Source organism: Furipterus horrens, unplaced genomic scaffold (assembly GCF_987537825.1).
Source record: "Furipterus horrens unplaced genomic scaffold, mFurHor1.1.pri manual_scaffold_9, whole genome shotgun sequence".
NCBI classification, from domain to species: domain Eukaryota; kingdom Metazoa; phylum Chordata; class Mammalia; order Chiroptera; family Furipteridae; genus Furipterus; species Furipterus horrens.
This window is the reverse complement of record NW_028327179.1, coordinates 8,070,414-8,085,141: the sequence shown is the minus strand read 5'-3', so window position 1 is coordinate 8,085,141 and position 14,728 is coordinate 8,070,414. Positions and strand designations below refer to the sequence as shown.

Below are 14,728 nucleotides of genomic sequence, written 5' to 3'. Positions count from 1 at the left end.
TGGTGAAACTTACAACTTCTTTTTTTAAAAATGGTAGGCTAACATTGTAATTTATATATTATGGCGAGTTTCTAGAGTAGAACAGATTTAAGGGAGTCTTAAGAGAAGGAAGCGCAAAAGGACGGGGAGGGAGAGAGGTCATCGAGGTGAACAGAGGGATCAAGAACGGGCTACGGAGTGAGGAGATGCGGTTGGTGGGAAGAGGTCAGACGTGAGTGCCCAGGGCAGAGAGAGAGAGAAAAGGAGAGGAGCAGGGGGCTCATTTCTTTTCACGTCCCCCCAGGGTTTTCTCCACCAAGCTCTTCACCATTCCCCTGCCTAGTCTGGGCTTTGCTCCTGGGCTGCCCCTGGCCTTCAGCCAGCCAGCAGCTCAGCTTGGGACCCATTGTAGCTCCATTCAGTGTGAATCTGCCAAGTGGGAGCTGGAGGGAGGATTAAAAGATATGGTACTTGAACGATGGAATACGGCTCGACCGTACAGAAGAAGACAATTTGACCCGTTACCACAGTATGGATGGACCTGGAGAACATTACGCTGAGTGAAATCAGCCAGTCAGAGGAAGAGAAATACCATATGATCTCACTCATATGTGGAATCTAATGAACAAACTGAACTAACAAGGAAAACAGGGACAGACTCATAGAAGGAGAGCAGGGTGACAGCTAAGGGTGGGGGAGGGGAGGGGCAGCGATTGAGAGAAAAGGGAAAAGGACCTATGGGCGTGGACAGCAGTGGGGATGGCTGGGGGCGGGTATGAGGGGACTAAATGGTAATGGAAAAAATACAATAAAGATTAAATTAAAAAAAGATACAGTACTTGAAAAACTCTTAAAGCATGATTTGCCATGCAGTTAGGTTCCCCCCAAATGACAGCTATTATAATAATTGTCAAAGTGTTGTTTCTCCTGTGATTTATCAGAACACTGGGAATACTTCTGTAAATATACAACATGTTTGAAACATTTGAACGTTTGGTGGAGAACTTTAGAAATAGATACATCGTCATTTTCTTAATGGTATATTGAAGCTTAATTGAATAAAAATGTCATTGGTCAAGTCTAAATCCACTGAAAAATTTAATTATGTCTTCTTTTCTCTTCTTTGTTGTAGTGATTTAAGAGGGGTGATAGTCACTCTGAGCGATGACGGTCACTTGCAGTGTTCATACCTGGGGACAGATCCTTCTTTGTTCCAAGCTCCAAAAGTGGAATCTCGGGAAGGAAAGTCTGGTGGGTCTGACGCAGAGTTGAAAGAACTCAGGAGAGTCATCAGAGATGTTAACAAATCACAAGGTATCTCCTGTGAAGCTTTTTATTGTTTGATTTCACTGTGCATTGTAGAATTTATGTGATTTTGTATATGGAGAATGTTGTGTACATATTAATTAATTTTCTCCCCCAGGCTTAATTAAAATCATATTTGTAAAAACCGTGTCGCTCTTGAGCACACAAGGTCTTTGTGCTTAATTTGTGTTTTGTAGCTTCTGAAAAATGTGTCCTGTTTAAGGTATTGCTTTTCCGAGTGTCTCTTTTTCAGGGACAGTGCTATCTAGTTTTCTCCTTTAAACTCTAAAAAAAGAACAAGAACTTTGGGTAGTGGTTTCAGGCCTTGAAAAGAGCATTGAAGTGTAGAGCAGCCATTTATTAACTTCTAATATCCTTGAAAAAAAAATGTTAGTTGCTTCTTTTCAAAGAAACCAAAGCAGTACATGAGTTACCACTTTGTTACTAAAAATGTAGTCATTTGCTGCTTAGTAATATAATTTATGTTTGTAGTTAATTAGCCGTCCAAATGGAGGGCAGCCTGCGGTATGCTGATTTCTAATGACTCAGAGGTTGATGATATTTTCAGTTCCCGAGTTTTGGATAACTCAATATTATCTTACTTTGGGATTCACAGGGGTATAATTTTATTGTAAATTAAAAGGAGAAACTAAACACCAATCCTGTAGTTTGAGTTGGACATGTGAAAAGCATTACTTTTAAGTTCCCTTCTCAGGGTCAGGTAAAAGTATTTTTTTTTAATGAGGAAAAATATGGACTATTTTCACATAAAAGAAATGTTAAAACAAGTAGGAATAATAAAAGAAACAGAGCATCAAAGGCCAACCAAAACAAAAGACCTTCTCTTATATCCTGGTCCAATCACCTTATGAGGTTTGTGTATTTCTGAGTCTATATTACCAGGATGGATTCAGAAGAATCAGGTAATGTATTTTTAAAAATATGAATATTAAAATAAAATAATTATTCTTTGGCTTCACACTTTCTCTTAGAAAGTTTTGAAAGTAAACCAGTGACACTTAGGTCTTTTAAGTAATCCCTCTAATTAGCTAAAAACGTATTTGTTCTCAGCAAGCCCTGTCAGATATTAACATTGGACGTATCATATTGCAATATACAATCTTTTTTTTCATTTTTGATACTAGTGTTTTGGGATTATCGGAATTACAAGTCTCACTTTGTCATTTAAAAATGTAATTGGGGAAGAGTGGCATATATATGAAACATGAAATTTCTAGAGTTCATTAAATAAATTTAATGTGACTTTTCACTCCACATTTTGTCTTGAGATTTTACTCTTTCCATAAACAACGTGCTAATGATATTTTGATTAACATGTAATTGTGTAAAACATTTCTCACAAAAATCCCCCACAGCTAAGAGTTATTTTTCGGTGACCATAGTGATGCCCTTGGGTGAGAAGGGTCAGGTTGTTTCACTTGTCATCACCTTGATCCTTCTGTGTCATTTGAAATAACTGCTAATTAAGTGAGGGATGTGCCCCCAGACTTGGGTGCAAAGTTCATTATTTATATAACCTCAGATTTTAGTTGACATTTGAAGCTCCCTGCTCTTTCTCCACCATCAGTTGGTTTTATTCCTGAAAAAGAAACAAAGGGAACCTTCCTTTTTCTTAAAAAAGAGACTTTTAAAATACTTTATTTCTAGATATGGAAAGAAATTAGTATTCTGTTACCCTTATAAAACCGTGGCATATTTCTTTATTAAAATACCTGTAATTATGGGAAAGCTTCAAACTATTTCAGTGTAGAAGATTATGAGAAGTTAAAACTCTGAACTTTCTGATGACCTCATTATTCACTTAAATGCCACTTATTTTAGTATAGTGACTTAAGCTTACAAGATTTCACAGTCTTGTGGGTTATATTCGGTACTTAAAGCTTTTAAAAAAAATTCCTTCAAAGTAAGGGTTGCGCAAAATTTAAAGCCAATTTAAAGAGCACATTTTGTTGTACACATGGTATATATTATCTACTCTAATAAAAGTGTTTTGAACCTGATTTTATGTGTGTAATGAGGAATGCATGTTGTAAGCATGAAATTACAGTAATAATTTCAGAGTGGCTCATGGAGTCTGAAGCTTTTGGTACTCCACTCATTAGTGTGAATCCTGCCCAGCATGTCTGTTACCAGTAGTCAGCAACATCTGTCGGGAGGCACTTCCAAAGATGGCGTTTCCTGACGACGTGGAGAGCTGGTCGAGTTCTCTGCTCGGGGGCAGTCTGCAGGAAGGGGCCCGATCCCGAGACTCGAGCACGGCCGCGCCTTCAGGAGGGGAAAGAGCGTAAGACTCGGGCATGTCCTCTGACGTCCGGGATCGCTCAGCTGCTGCTGCCACTGAGTACTGGAAGCATTTGTACTTGGTGGCCTTTTTGGAAGATGTGTTGTTTAGGGCTCTGTGGGGCTGCATGGAACAGAATAACCAGCTAAAGTGGGCTACGCAAGGCAGAGGTTTCTTTCTTTCCCGTGAAGTCTCTCGGTGGGCCGACCAGGGTGGGTTTGGCAGCTCCTCTGTCACTGGGGACGGCGATTCCTTTTCTCCCAGAGCCATCTGTTGGTCCAGGGTGGCTTCTGGAACTCCTGCCCTCACATCTGTGGCTGAGTCAGCCCCCTGAAGGATCTTTCCTGGAAGCCACACCCTGAGCAGCATCTATTCATGTCTCACTGGCTACTCCAGGCTGCAAGAGGCTGGGAAATGCAGGGTTTAAGCTGAGCACTTTGTTGCTTGGAATAGAACTGGGCTTCTAGTAAAAAAGGAACTGAGGGATGGTTATTGGGTGGGCGATGAGCAGCCCCCTGCACTCTCACTGAGTAAGTTCTGGAAATTCCTACTCCAGAGATCGCGGTGTTGGTGGGAACGCCTGATGGCAGCTGTAGGCAGGTCTTCTCTCTGTCAGACACCTGGTGGTCCATGTGGCCTCGGCCAGTGCTTTCTATCTTCTCAGCCCGCCATCCTGAGCATGTGGGGGACGCTTCCTCTGAGGGTCAAGGGTGACGTCAGCAGGCCCAGCCGTTATGTGCAAATACGATTTCCAGAGAAGAAGAGAGAGAGTTCTCTTGAGTACCCCCTTTTATTAAGGAGGACTAGCTTTCCGAGAAGCAAGTGCCTGTACCCCACCATGCACCCAACTTTTCTTTCCTTACGTCTGCCACAATGAGCCCCATGCTTGCGCCCAAAACAACAAATGGTCAGGGAATGAAATCACCATGATTGGATCTGACCAATCCAATGACTTTGAGGGGAAGGTGGATGTGTCAACAGAATTAAGGCTCTGCCACAATGAAGGAGGGGTGAAGGTGGATGTTAGGTGGGCAGCTGGTAGTCTCTCATATATATTATATATATAAAATAGTCTGTCCAGAAACATTCCAGCCGCTGTTAATATAACGAGAATGGTTTGCGTGACATTGATGGAACCTGGCAGCCAAAGAGAATGGATTGAAATGCTCATGTGTGAACAATGACAACTTCACTGTACTGGTCAGTGGGGGTGGTAGACACTGTTGTGTGAGCCTGTGTACTGTGTGGCCTTCACATTCAAAATGACTGAGTAGAGCAACGAATCTGCATCAAATTTTGCGTTAAGCTTGAACATTCCTCCGCGGAAACTATTCGGATGATCCAGGAGGCTTTTGGGGACAATGTGATGAGTGCAGCACAAATAAAAGTGTGGGACAAACGCTTCACAGATGGTTGAGACCCTGTTGAAAGTGACCCACATTCTGGAAGACCTGCAGTAAGCAGAACACTTGAGAATCTTGAATGTGTATGGACTGCAATCAACAAAGATCAGAGACTGACAGGGCGAGAACTAGAAGCTGGTCTGGGGATTCCAAACACTACAGTGTTTGAGATTTTGACACAGGATCTTGGCGTGAAACATGTCAAGCAAAATTTGTTCCATGGCTTCTGCTACCAGAGCACAAGGAGCATTGTGCTGCAGTTGCTAATGACTTCATTCAAACCATTACCAGTGAACCAGATTTCTTCAAGGTCATAATGCTGGGAGAACTGTGTGAAGTCCCAAGGTGCCTACTTTGAAGGGGACTGAGTTGTCATTGTCCTGTGTATAATGTTTCTTGTATCTTCTTCAATAAGTATCTCTATTTTTCATATTACATGGCTGGAAACTTCCTGGACAGACCTCATATGTACACACACACACACACACACACACACACACACACACACATATTGCATAAGAATTATTTATGTTTCTTGCTTATTTAGGATCGCTGTCACTTGTTCATAATATCTTATATACTATAAACATTTTTTGAAATTGTGAAAATTTAAGTTGTGAAAAAAACATGAATATGGTGAAAAGAATTCAAAAGTTACTAAAAAGGTAAACCTGAGATCCTATTCAACCAGATTGTTTAAAGGTAACCTTTATCAGGAGTGTTTGTGTATTCTTGAAGAAGATTTTCATGATTATGTAATTACATATTAAACACCTTGTATCTTGCTTTTTTATTAATAGGCATATCTTGGAATTTTTTCTTATCAGTATATCAAGATGGACAGCAGTTATTTATAGCTTTGGGGTTTAGACCATTGCACAGCATGGCTGAACCATAATTTAGTTAGCCATTTCCCTATGAATAGAAATACAGAGATTTAGGTTGTTTTGTTTTTGTCTTTAATAAGTACTAGCAGCAGAGAATTTCTTGGGCGTGTCTGAGTTTGCTCTATCAAAATGTAAAACATACAGATCATGTGACCTAACAGTTCTACTCCCAAGCAATAGAATTACTTGCCTTCAAAAATAATGATCTTCAAACCAACTTACCTTCAAAAGGATTGTACTAATCTGGGCTCCTACCAGAAACTAGGAGAAGGCATCAAAATTTCCAACCCTGGTGAGACCATAGGTTACATCATAGCTAATATCTTTGGGGGAAGAGACAGTTTTTCTTTGAAGTATTGTAGAGATGACAATTAACATCATGCTTCTAATTCTGTAACGCATTTGTTTCTTAAACTTGTAATGGAGTCGTTTTTTGACATGTGTTATAGTTAACCCTTAAACAACTCTACAGCAGGTTTTACTTTATGATTAAATGTCTTTTTTCTTTTTTTCAAATCACAGGTGTCTGGCCCATGACTGAGAGGGAAGATGACTTGAAAATTTCTGCCCTGGTTTCTCCTAACTTGGACTCCGTGCCTGTAGGTGTATTTGCAGACTTCGAAAGGGTTCATGGTAGTCGTGGACTCTGATGAGTTGGGATCAAAATGTATTGGTTTAAATTATGGGCCTTCAAAACGAAACTTTAGGGAGGGTAACAACTTTTAATCTTTGTTATTTTCTAGAAACAAGCATTTATAGCCTCTTAGTGTACTAAGGAGTTCTTTAGGCAGATTCCTGCCCCAAGAAAGGGAGGGGGAGGGAAAACTGTAGAAGGCATTCTCACCATTATTCTGAATCTACTTTTTAAAAAAAGTTTAACTTTTTCAGTACCAGAATATTGAGATAATTCTAATCCAGATGAATAATAGTGACCCCACAAGATTTCTGTTGAAGGTTCAGTGAGATAATGTTCATGAAAGGCCTAACTCAGGGTCTGGTAATTTACAGTCTTTAATATATTATGGTGGTTGTGAAGGGGGGAGCAGTTTAAGAGTGAACAGTTGAGCCAGGAATTACCTGCCCCCATTTCTGTCGGTGCAACTCAGGACAAGGTATTTAATTTTCTTAGTCTCAATTTTCTCATCTGTAAAATGATAATAATAGTAGAATCTCCTTGGTTGAATTGTTATGCTAATTAACCAGCATCATCATCATAAAATTTCATTTTAGTTTTCCCAGTGTTTCTGAGCAAAGGGGGCTCATTCACATGGCGCCTTGGTGTATGACCCAACAATTAGTGTTGAGAAAAACAGGTCTTTATTTACAATATTTCAACCTGGGGGTGGTGTTGTGAGCCCTTTAGCTCAGAGCCCTGTTCTCCCACAAGACCCAGCACTTCCCTTGCTCCCCCAAAGGCTATAAAACCAACCTCAAACCCAATAGCTCCCCTTTCCTTATCTGTCAGCTCTCTCCTTCAGGATCTGGGGTACACAGTCATTAGCCTCCGTTTAATAGTCTAGAAAAGCATGTGCTGTGCTACACTGGATCATGGTGAAGTCCAGGAAAGGCACAAGTCCTAAGAGAGTGTCCTCACCATCAGCGTTCCCAGTAGCTCCTGTCTATCTGTGCCTAGTTGGGGAGGCCCCACCCATGTTTCAGTGTTCCCCATGCTCTTAAACCACAACCATGTGGCACCTCCTTACACACCCGACCTCATGGTGGGCTGGTGGGGTCCCTCTGCAGTCTTTCAAACCGTGTGGCCCACTGCCCTAAATGGCTGCTGCCTTTCATTTAAATCCTAACTGCAGCCTGTGACACTGGGTACGGTGACCAGTCATGGTCACCCGCAGAAATCTCACACAGGTCCTGTGAGTTCTCTGCCGCCACTCTATGGTCAAAGTTCCTCCCATCTCCCTGACGCCAGCCATGGCCCCAACTCTCTGCATAACTGAGAAACTAGCTACCAGCCATAGATATGCAAAGTACCTTAAAAGCTGTATTATCTCCTTCCCCTTTCCCCCCCGAATGGGCTCTGCTCAGTCACACCAGCATCGATGTAGCAGCACCGTCAGCACTGTCAGCACCACCACTGCCACCACCTGCTTCACTCCTTGTGTCGTTCACTGCCATTGTCCTGAGTGCCTGTCACATATGGGCGCTCAATATGTCCTTGCTCTACGAAGGAAGGAATAAAGCTGAGAAACAAGAGGGATCAAAGGGGATTGTCCTTGGTTCTGTTGCCCCATCTCCTTGCATAGTCTTCTGTAAGCACTTGTTAGATTATGATTGGTTATATCTCACTGCCTGCTGTTTGGGCAAAAATCTATACGTTTATCCGTGTTCATACCAAAGGTTGATCACTTTAGAGAAATGACCGAATTCACTGGTTTTACTGTATTTGAAGTTCACATCCTATAATTTTGCCAAGGAAGTGATTTTATTATCTAGGTATCAGAGCATAACATAGTGATTTTAGTATAAACAGCCAACCTCCATCGAGATAGAAATCATGTTAACATGCCATAGTCTTGTAAGTTGGGTACACTTGAAAAACAGGACTGTGCATGAAAGAAACGTTCACCCCGCTGGGCCACATAGTGGAGGCACTGTTTGAAACATTGATCACTCAGCACACACCATTTCTCACCCTACCTGAAGGGTGTAGTCGGAGTGGAACATTTCTGCTCAGTGAGCTGACAAATGTACACACATTTTCTTGCCTTGGAAATGATTCTCTTTTTCCTTTAGGCCACTTATATAATTTTTTTTTAAGGTTCTCTTAAACATAGGCTATTTGGAGTGAGGAATTCCCTTTCTGTTCTTTGGCAACTTTTGATCTTCGTAGGAAAAGGCTTATGTAATAGCGAGGCATTGTAACGTATATTTATTTCCCTGTTGGCAACCTGGAGGGCTATTTCCTTTCAACTAGGTGTCTCTTTCCAGCTTCATTTCCCCTGTCTCACTATTTTTTCCTTAAGAGAGTTTTGAGTGTAGCATTCATTCCACTGGAAAACATGAGCCCTACGATTCACATGGCTCTGGTTTAGCCATGCGTCTTTGTATAGCTGCTTCTCTCTGGCTGTACTTGTATTTCCCAAAGGGCCACTGTCCTCGAAGTACTTAGGTGTTCAGACGATGGGTTGAAAATAGCAGGAAACAGGAAGGTGATGTTTTGTTTCTTTTCTGGATCTTTGGACAGCTAAAGTAAAACATTTCCTGGGTTTTAAGTAATACTAGAACAAAAAGCCTGGCTTAATATTTTATTTTTAATCATGAACATGAAAGCACACTTTAAAAAAAATAATAGAATTCATTTTAGAATGGGGTCTTTCAGAGGAGAGGCAAGCATTGCTCTCCTATGTTCCTGAATGAGAAGTTGGATTCGAGTTCATGTATGATTTCGTGTGGAGTCATAAATTGAATTTGAATCTCCCAACTCTTAATTATGCAGATGCCCATTATATCATAGCAGTCTCCATTACTTAGATATGGCTTAATTTTTCCTGGGAAAAACATTTCACATAGGTTAAGTTATAGTACGGTGGGTCTATTCATTGGCTGGATAGAGATTTTAGGACCTGAGTTGTCCCCCAGGAGTTCAAATGTGTGACCCCTTTGTTTGATCCTGTTACAGAGTGAGAATTTTTCTCTCAATCTACCACTGAGTTGTAAATTATAAGGAAATGTTTGCTCTATCCTGTTATATTCTGAATTCTTTCAGAGGTGAAACCAGGAAACCTGGGCTGATGCTCAAAGAGTAAACTAGTTTATGACATAAGCTAGTGGAGAAAAAAAATCTCATGCCTACCTTTATTCTGTTTTCTAGGGGAAAGGGAGCTTAATATTTATATTATTAGTTACGTGCCTTAGTTACATAGTCACATCATTAGTCAGAATAAAACATTCCTTTGTCAAGTTAAAAATAAAATGGCCTAAAAGAATGGCATAATGTTTATCAGAGAAATGCAAGGTGGTCTTCTCCTATATAATATAAAGAATGAGTTAATAGAATTAATTAGTTTCAACGTTTAAGTAAATTTGGCAATAGAGTAGCTTGATAATAAAATATGTGACTTTTTGGGGGGTGGGGTGGGGGTTCGGTGTTTGAATATTAGCTCATGACTTTCTAGATGAAGACATCCAAAAAGTCACGTTGATTCTTTTAGTCTGTCATGAGCGTGATAAATCCTTCACCGCCGTTCCTGATTCTGGTGGTGGAAAGTAGCTGTTGCACCTCTGTGTTCACTCACTGTTTCCTTCCTTTCTTCTGTGTGTTTACAGCAAGCTTCTGATGTGGAAGTGGGAGCTGACCTTGTCCCCTCAGTCACAGTGAAGGTATTGTGCCGTGGTCCTACCCTGTACTGTGCAAGCAGTATTACACACTGCGTCATGTTTGTCACCCTTGTCACCCTATAAATAGCCTATGGAAATGTCAAACAAACTCTTGAAATTTCTACCATTTCCTCAGCCTCGGGTGGTGAATCTATAACCTTCACTGTTTTCTACAAATATAAAACTGATAATTGCATTCATAGCAATATGCAGATAATATAAACAATTGTTATGGTTTATTCTTTATTTAAATGTGTTGTATGATCTGGGATCTTTTTTTCTAGATACAAAATTAACATTAAAATATGCTAACGTGGCCCTCCCTGGTGTGGCTCAGTGGATTGGGTGCCGGCCTGCAAACCAGAGGGTTGCTGGTTTGATTCCTAGTCAGGGCACATGCCTGGGTTGTGGGTCAGGTCCCCAGAAGGGGGCATGCGAGAGGCAACCACATATTTATGTTTCCTTCTCTTTCTCCTTCCCTTCCCCTCTCTCTAAAAATAAATAAATAAAATCTAAAATAAAATAAAATATGCTAAAGTGTGTCATCACCATAGACCAACCAGTATCGTAATAGACCTATGAGTTGATTGAAGCATCGTATATATACTGGGGAATTATGTGAAAGCTAATAATAACTTTCTTCCATGTATGATTACATGTGGGTTGGAAAAAAGTTCCCAGTCATCTATCTGCCATAATATTAGCTTTAAAGGGGTGTATTTATAGCAAGAACATATTAAACGAAGAAGCCACAAAGTGGAGTAGTGACAAACTGATAGTCCTGAAAAAATAGAGGATGAAGGATGTGGTTTTGGTTAAACGTTTTAGTCTTGTCATTGTAGAATTTTAGACTAGAACTTGAATGTAGAACCCTCTTAAGGCATTTAGATTAAAGTGTGGTAATCAGTCAGCACACTATTAAGCTGAAAATATTTATCACTGCCCAGACCCTGGAGCCAGGAAAAGTTGTGGATCTTGGCGATTCACTTAGTCAAAACTTGGACAGGGCTTTATATTTTCGTAGATTATGGGTTGCTGTCCTTGGAGGAGCTTGACAGAGTACCAGGCTTTACCAATTGTGTTCGCTTACACTGGACCCAGCGGGTGGCCCTAGCGTGGGGATCTGGGGTAGGAGTTGAAGGGAGCCCAATCTTTTAACAGTTTCCTAAGCTAATTTTTTTGGATTCTGGCCACTGGAAACAAGGGTGGTCTTTCCCCCGTCTTCCTCCCCCTGTTCAATCAAAGGCTCTATCTCATTAATACTTCTGAGTCTGGAAAAGCATTAGTGGCAAGAAATCAAACACTTAAGAAAAAAAAAAAAAAAAAACCCTACAGAGTTCCAGGAATGATCTATGGACTTTTGTGTGGGGAAACCCTTTTTCTATCTATCAACTGATATTGTTCAGACACATACACATAATAATTCAGGCGCACAATATAAATTGCAGAGAAGTCTGGTCCCTAAACCAGAGAGCATTGCTCGTCTATTTCCGCCCCAACTACTACTCATTGCCGTAAGGAAACACACCTCTGCTCCATGCAGTGCTTAGCCTGTCATGTGTCATAGCCACCTTACAGTGTGGTATGACACTGCTGGAGAATTCTCTTCCGTGAGTGCTTACTACACTTGGGGATGACTCTGGCGTTCCTAGCTGTCCTCCTCATCGCACTGCAGGAGCCCGAGAAAGAGGCAGCGTGCCGGGGCTACCCAGAGGCAGCTGTTCTGACAGAGCAGACGCAGTGACTTCCTGATTCTGTCTGACAGTTTCTATACACATTTCTGCTATAAATCTGTCCTTCTAGCCCTTTGTAACAACAGCAGCCAAGCTATATAACCATACAAGTTTCCATCATAATAAATCCTGTTAATTGAGAAGCTGTTTCCATCCATTCCCATGGACGAAGACGTGGCCGCCTTGAGTATGTGTGCGTGATGTGCGCGTGCTTGCTCCTGCCCGGCCCTGGGAGCCGCGCCTTTACATCTAGGATAAAATTTGGTATTCTGTTTCCTAAGGATCGTGTTTCATTCTGTCAGAAGCGGAAAATAGCATGGAAAATTCTTGTATTAATGTTTTATATTTTCCCCTTAATATTTTATAATTATTTTTCTCCTAAAAATGGGAGGTTTATGATCTAGCCAAGTCTGGAACTTGTTTTTTGGCTCAAACACAGCTCTTCTTTGTTACCGTAGTTATTTTCATCACACGTCTTCTGGATTCACTTTTGAAAGGGCCCAGCCCACTGTGAGGGTTCAGTAACTCGGGGTGTGCGAGCTGTCATGATTGCGCATGTCAACCAAACGCAGACGCTTCTGTGACAGTGTCAAATGGTCTGCTCTTCGTGAAGTACACGCCGTAGGCCCGGCGGAGTCCGCTGTCTGCTCTCTTACAGACGGCTTCTTACTGCTTTAAGGGCTTTTCATTTTCTTTCCCCAAACTACGTTTCCAACCGCCTTGCGCATATTGGCTTCAGGGTCTTGGGCGTTTATTTAGCTTCTCTGACCTCCTGTTTTTATTTTATTATTTATTTATTTTCATTTTCATTTCTTAATTATATTTTATTGATTATGCTATTACAGTTGTCCCAGTTTTTCTCCCTTGGTCCCCCTCCACCCAGCACCACCCACCCCCGCAGGCAGTCTTCCCCCCTCCCCCACCGTTGTTCGTGTCCATGGGCCACGTGTGTAATTTCTTTGGCTGCTCCATTTCCTGCGCTGTACTTTACATCCCCGTGGCTATTCTGTGACTACCCATTTGTACTTCTTAGTCCCCTCACCTCCTCACCCATTTTCCACACCCCGCTCCCACCTGGCAACCATCGAAACGCTCTCTGTACCCATGTTTCTGTCTGTGTTCTTATTTGCTTCGTTTATTTTTTAGATTCAATTTTGATAGATATGTATTTGTTGCCATTTTATTGTTCACAGTTTTGATCTTCTTTTCTGAAATAAGTCCCTTTAACATTTCATATAATAGTGGTTTGGTGATGATGAACTCCTTTCGTTTTTTCTTGTGTGGGAAGTTCTTTGTCTGCCCTTTGATTTTAAACAATAGCTTTGCTGGGTAGAGCAGTCTTGGCTGCAGGTCCCTGCTTTTCATGACTGAATAATTCTTGCCAGTCCCTTCATGTCTGCTAAGTTTCTTTTGAGAAATCCACTGACAGTCTATGGGAACTGCCCTGTGGGTAATTAACTTTTTTTCTCTTGCTGCTTTTAAGATTCTCTCTTTATCTTTAACCTTTGGCATTTTAATTATGATGTGTCATGGAGTGGGCCTCTTTGCATCCACCTTGTTTGGGACTCCATGTGTTTCCTAGACTTCCGTGTCTTTTTCCTTTGTCAAATTAGGGAAGTTCTCTTTTATTATTTTTTTCAAATAAGTTTCCGATGTCTTGCTCTTCCTCTTCTCCTTCTGCACCCCTATGATGCAAATGTTGGAATGCTTGAAGTTGTCCCAGATGCTCCTTCCACTACCCTCATTTTTTTGGATTCTTTTTCTTCTTGTCGTGACTGGTTGGTTTTTGCTTCCTTATGTTCCAAATCATTGATCTGATTCTCGGCTTCACCCACTCTACTGTTGTTTCTCTGTAAATTGTTCTTTATTTCAATTAGCGTATCCTTCATTCCTGACTGCATCTTTTTTATGCTGTTGAAGTCCTCCTTGAACTCTGCATCTGACAGACTGCTTATCTCCATTTTGTTTACCTTTTTTTCTGGAGTTTTGGTCTGTTCTTTCATTTGGGCCGTGTTTCTTTGTCTCTGCATTTTGGCAGCCTCCCTGTGTTTGTTTCTGTGTATTGGGTAGAACTGCTATGACTCCCTGTCTTGGTAGCATGGCCTCATGTAGCAGGTGTCCTCTAGGGTCCAGTGGCACAGCCTCCCCTATCACCTGAGCTGTGTACTCGAGGTGTTCCCTTCATGTGGGCGGAGTACACCCTCCTCCTGCAGTTGAGCCTGGTTGCTGTTGGCAGGTCAATGGGAGGGATTTACCCAGGTTGGTCAGCTACAAGGCCAGTATTGGCTGTGACCACTGACCACCACCCTCTGCTCTGTATGGCGGATCAGCTGTGCAGGGCAGGGTTTTTGTGCTCTGACGTGGTCTGTAGCTGTCCCCTGGGTGCACAGGCCCTGGGGTTTCCAACTGGTGCAGGGCAAGGTCAGCCCCCACCTGTGTTTTGCCCGGGGCCTCCTTGCCTGAGCTGTAAAGCAATTAGAGGTAAGTGCTACCCTTGCTGGGCTGGAGACCCCTGGTGAAGCTAAGCTGTGAATCTAGACTGGCTGCTGCTAGCGCTGGGCCTGGGCCACTTAGCAAGATGGAAGGGGCTTGGGGCTCACTGAGGATGGCTGTTGCTTTTTTGAAAAGATTTAGGAAGTTGTGAAGCATGAGCCAAGACCAGCCGTTCATATGGAAAAGTCACAGTTAACAGCTGTAACTTGGGTGGGACAGAGCCTCGGGGTCTTCAGGGCAGAGCAAACAGTGTTAGCCAGGTTGGTGGAATCTTAGATATGGCACCTGCCTGTC

The 14,728-nt window shown here is 41.9% G+C and overlaps 1 protein-coding gene across 1 annotated transcript in view; it reads left to right on the top strand.

Annotated features, from left to right (window-relative positions):
- The window catches only part of BBS9 (Bardet-Biedl syndrome 9), a 343,600-nt gene that overhangs the window by 138,106 nt on the left and 190,766 nt on the right, over positions 1-14,728 (top strand). Inside the window, exons 10-12 of the mRNA XM_090287031.1 lie at positions 1,112-1,293; positions 6,399-6,475; positions 10,158-10,211. Of these exons, the coding sequence (XP_090143157.1) occupies positions 1,112-1,293; positions 6,399-6,475; positions 10,158-10,211 (313 nt within the window). The remainder of the gene's footprint in view (positions 1-1,111; positions 1,294-6,398; positions 6,476-10,157; positions 10,212-14,728) is intronic.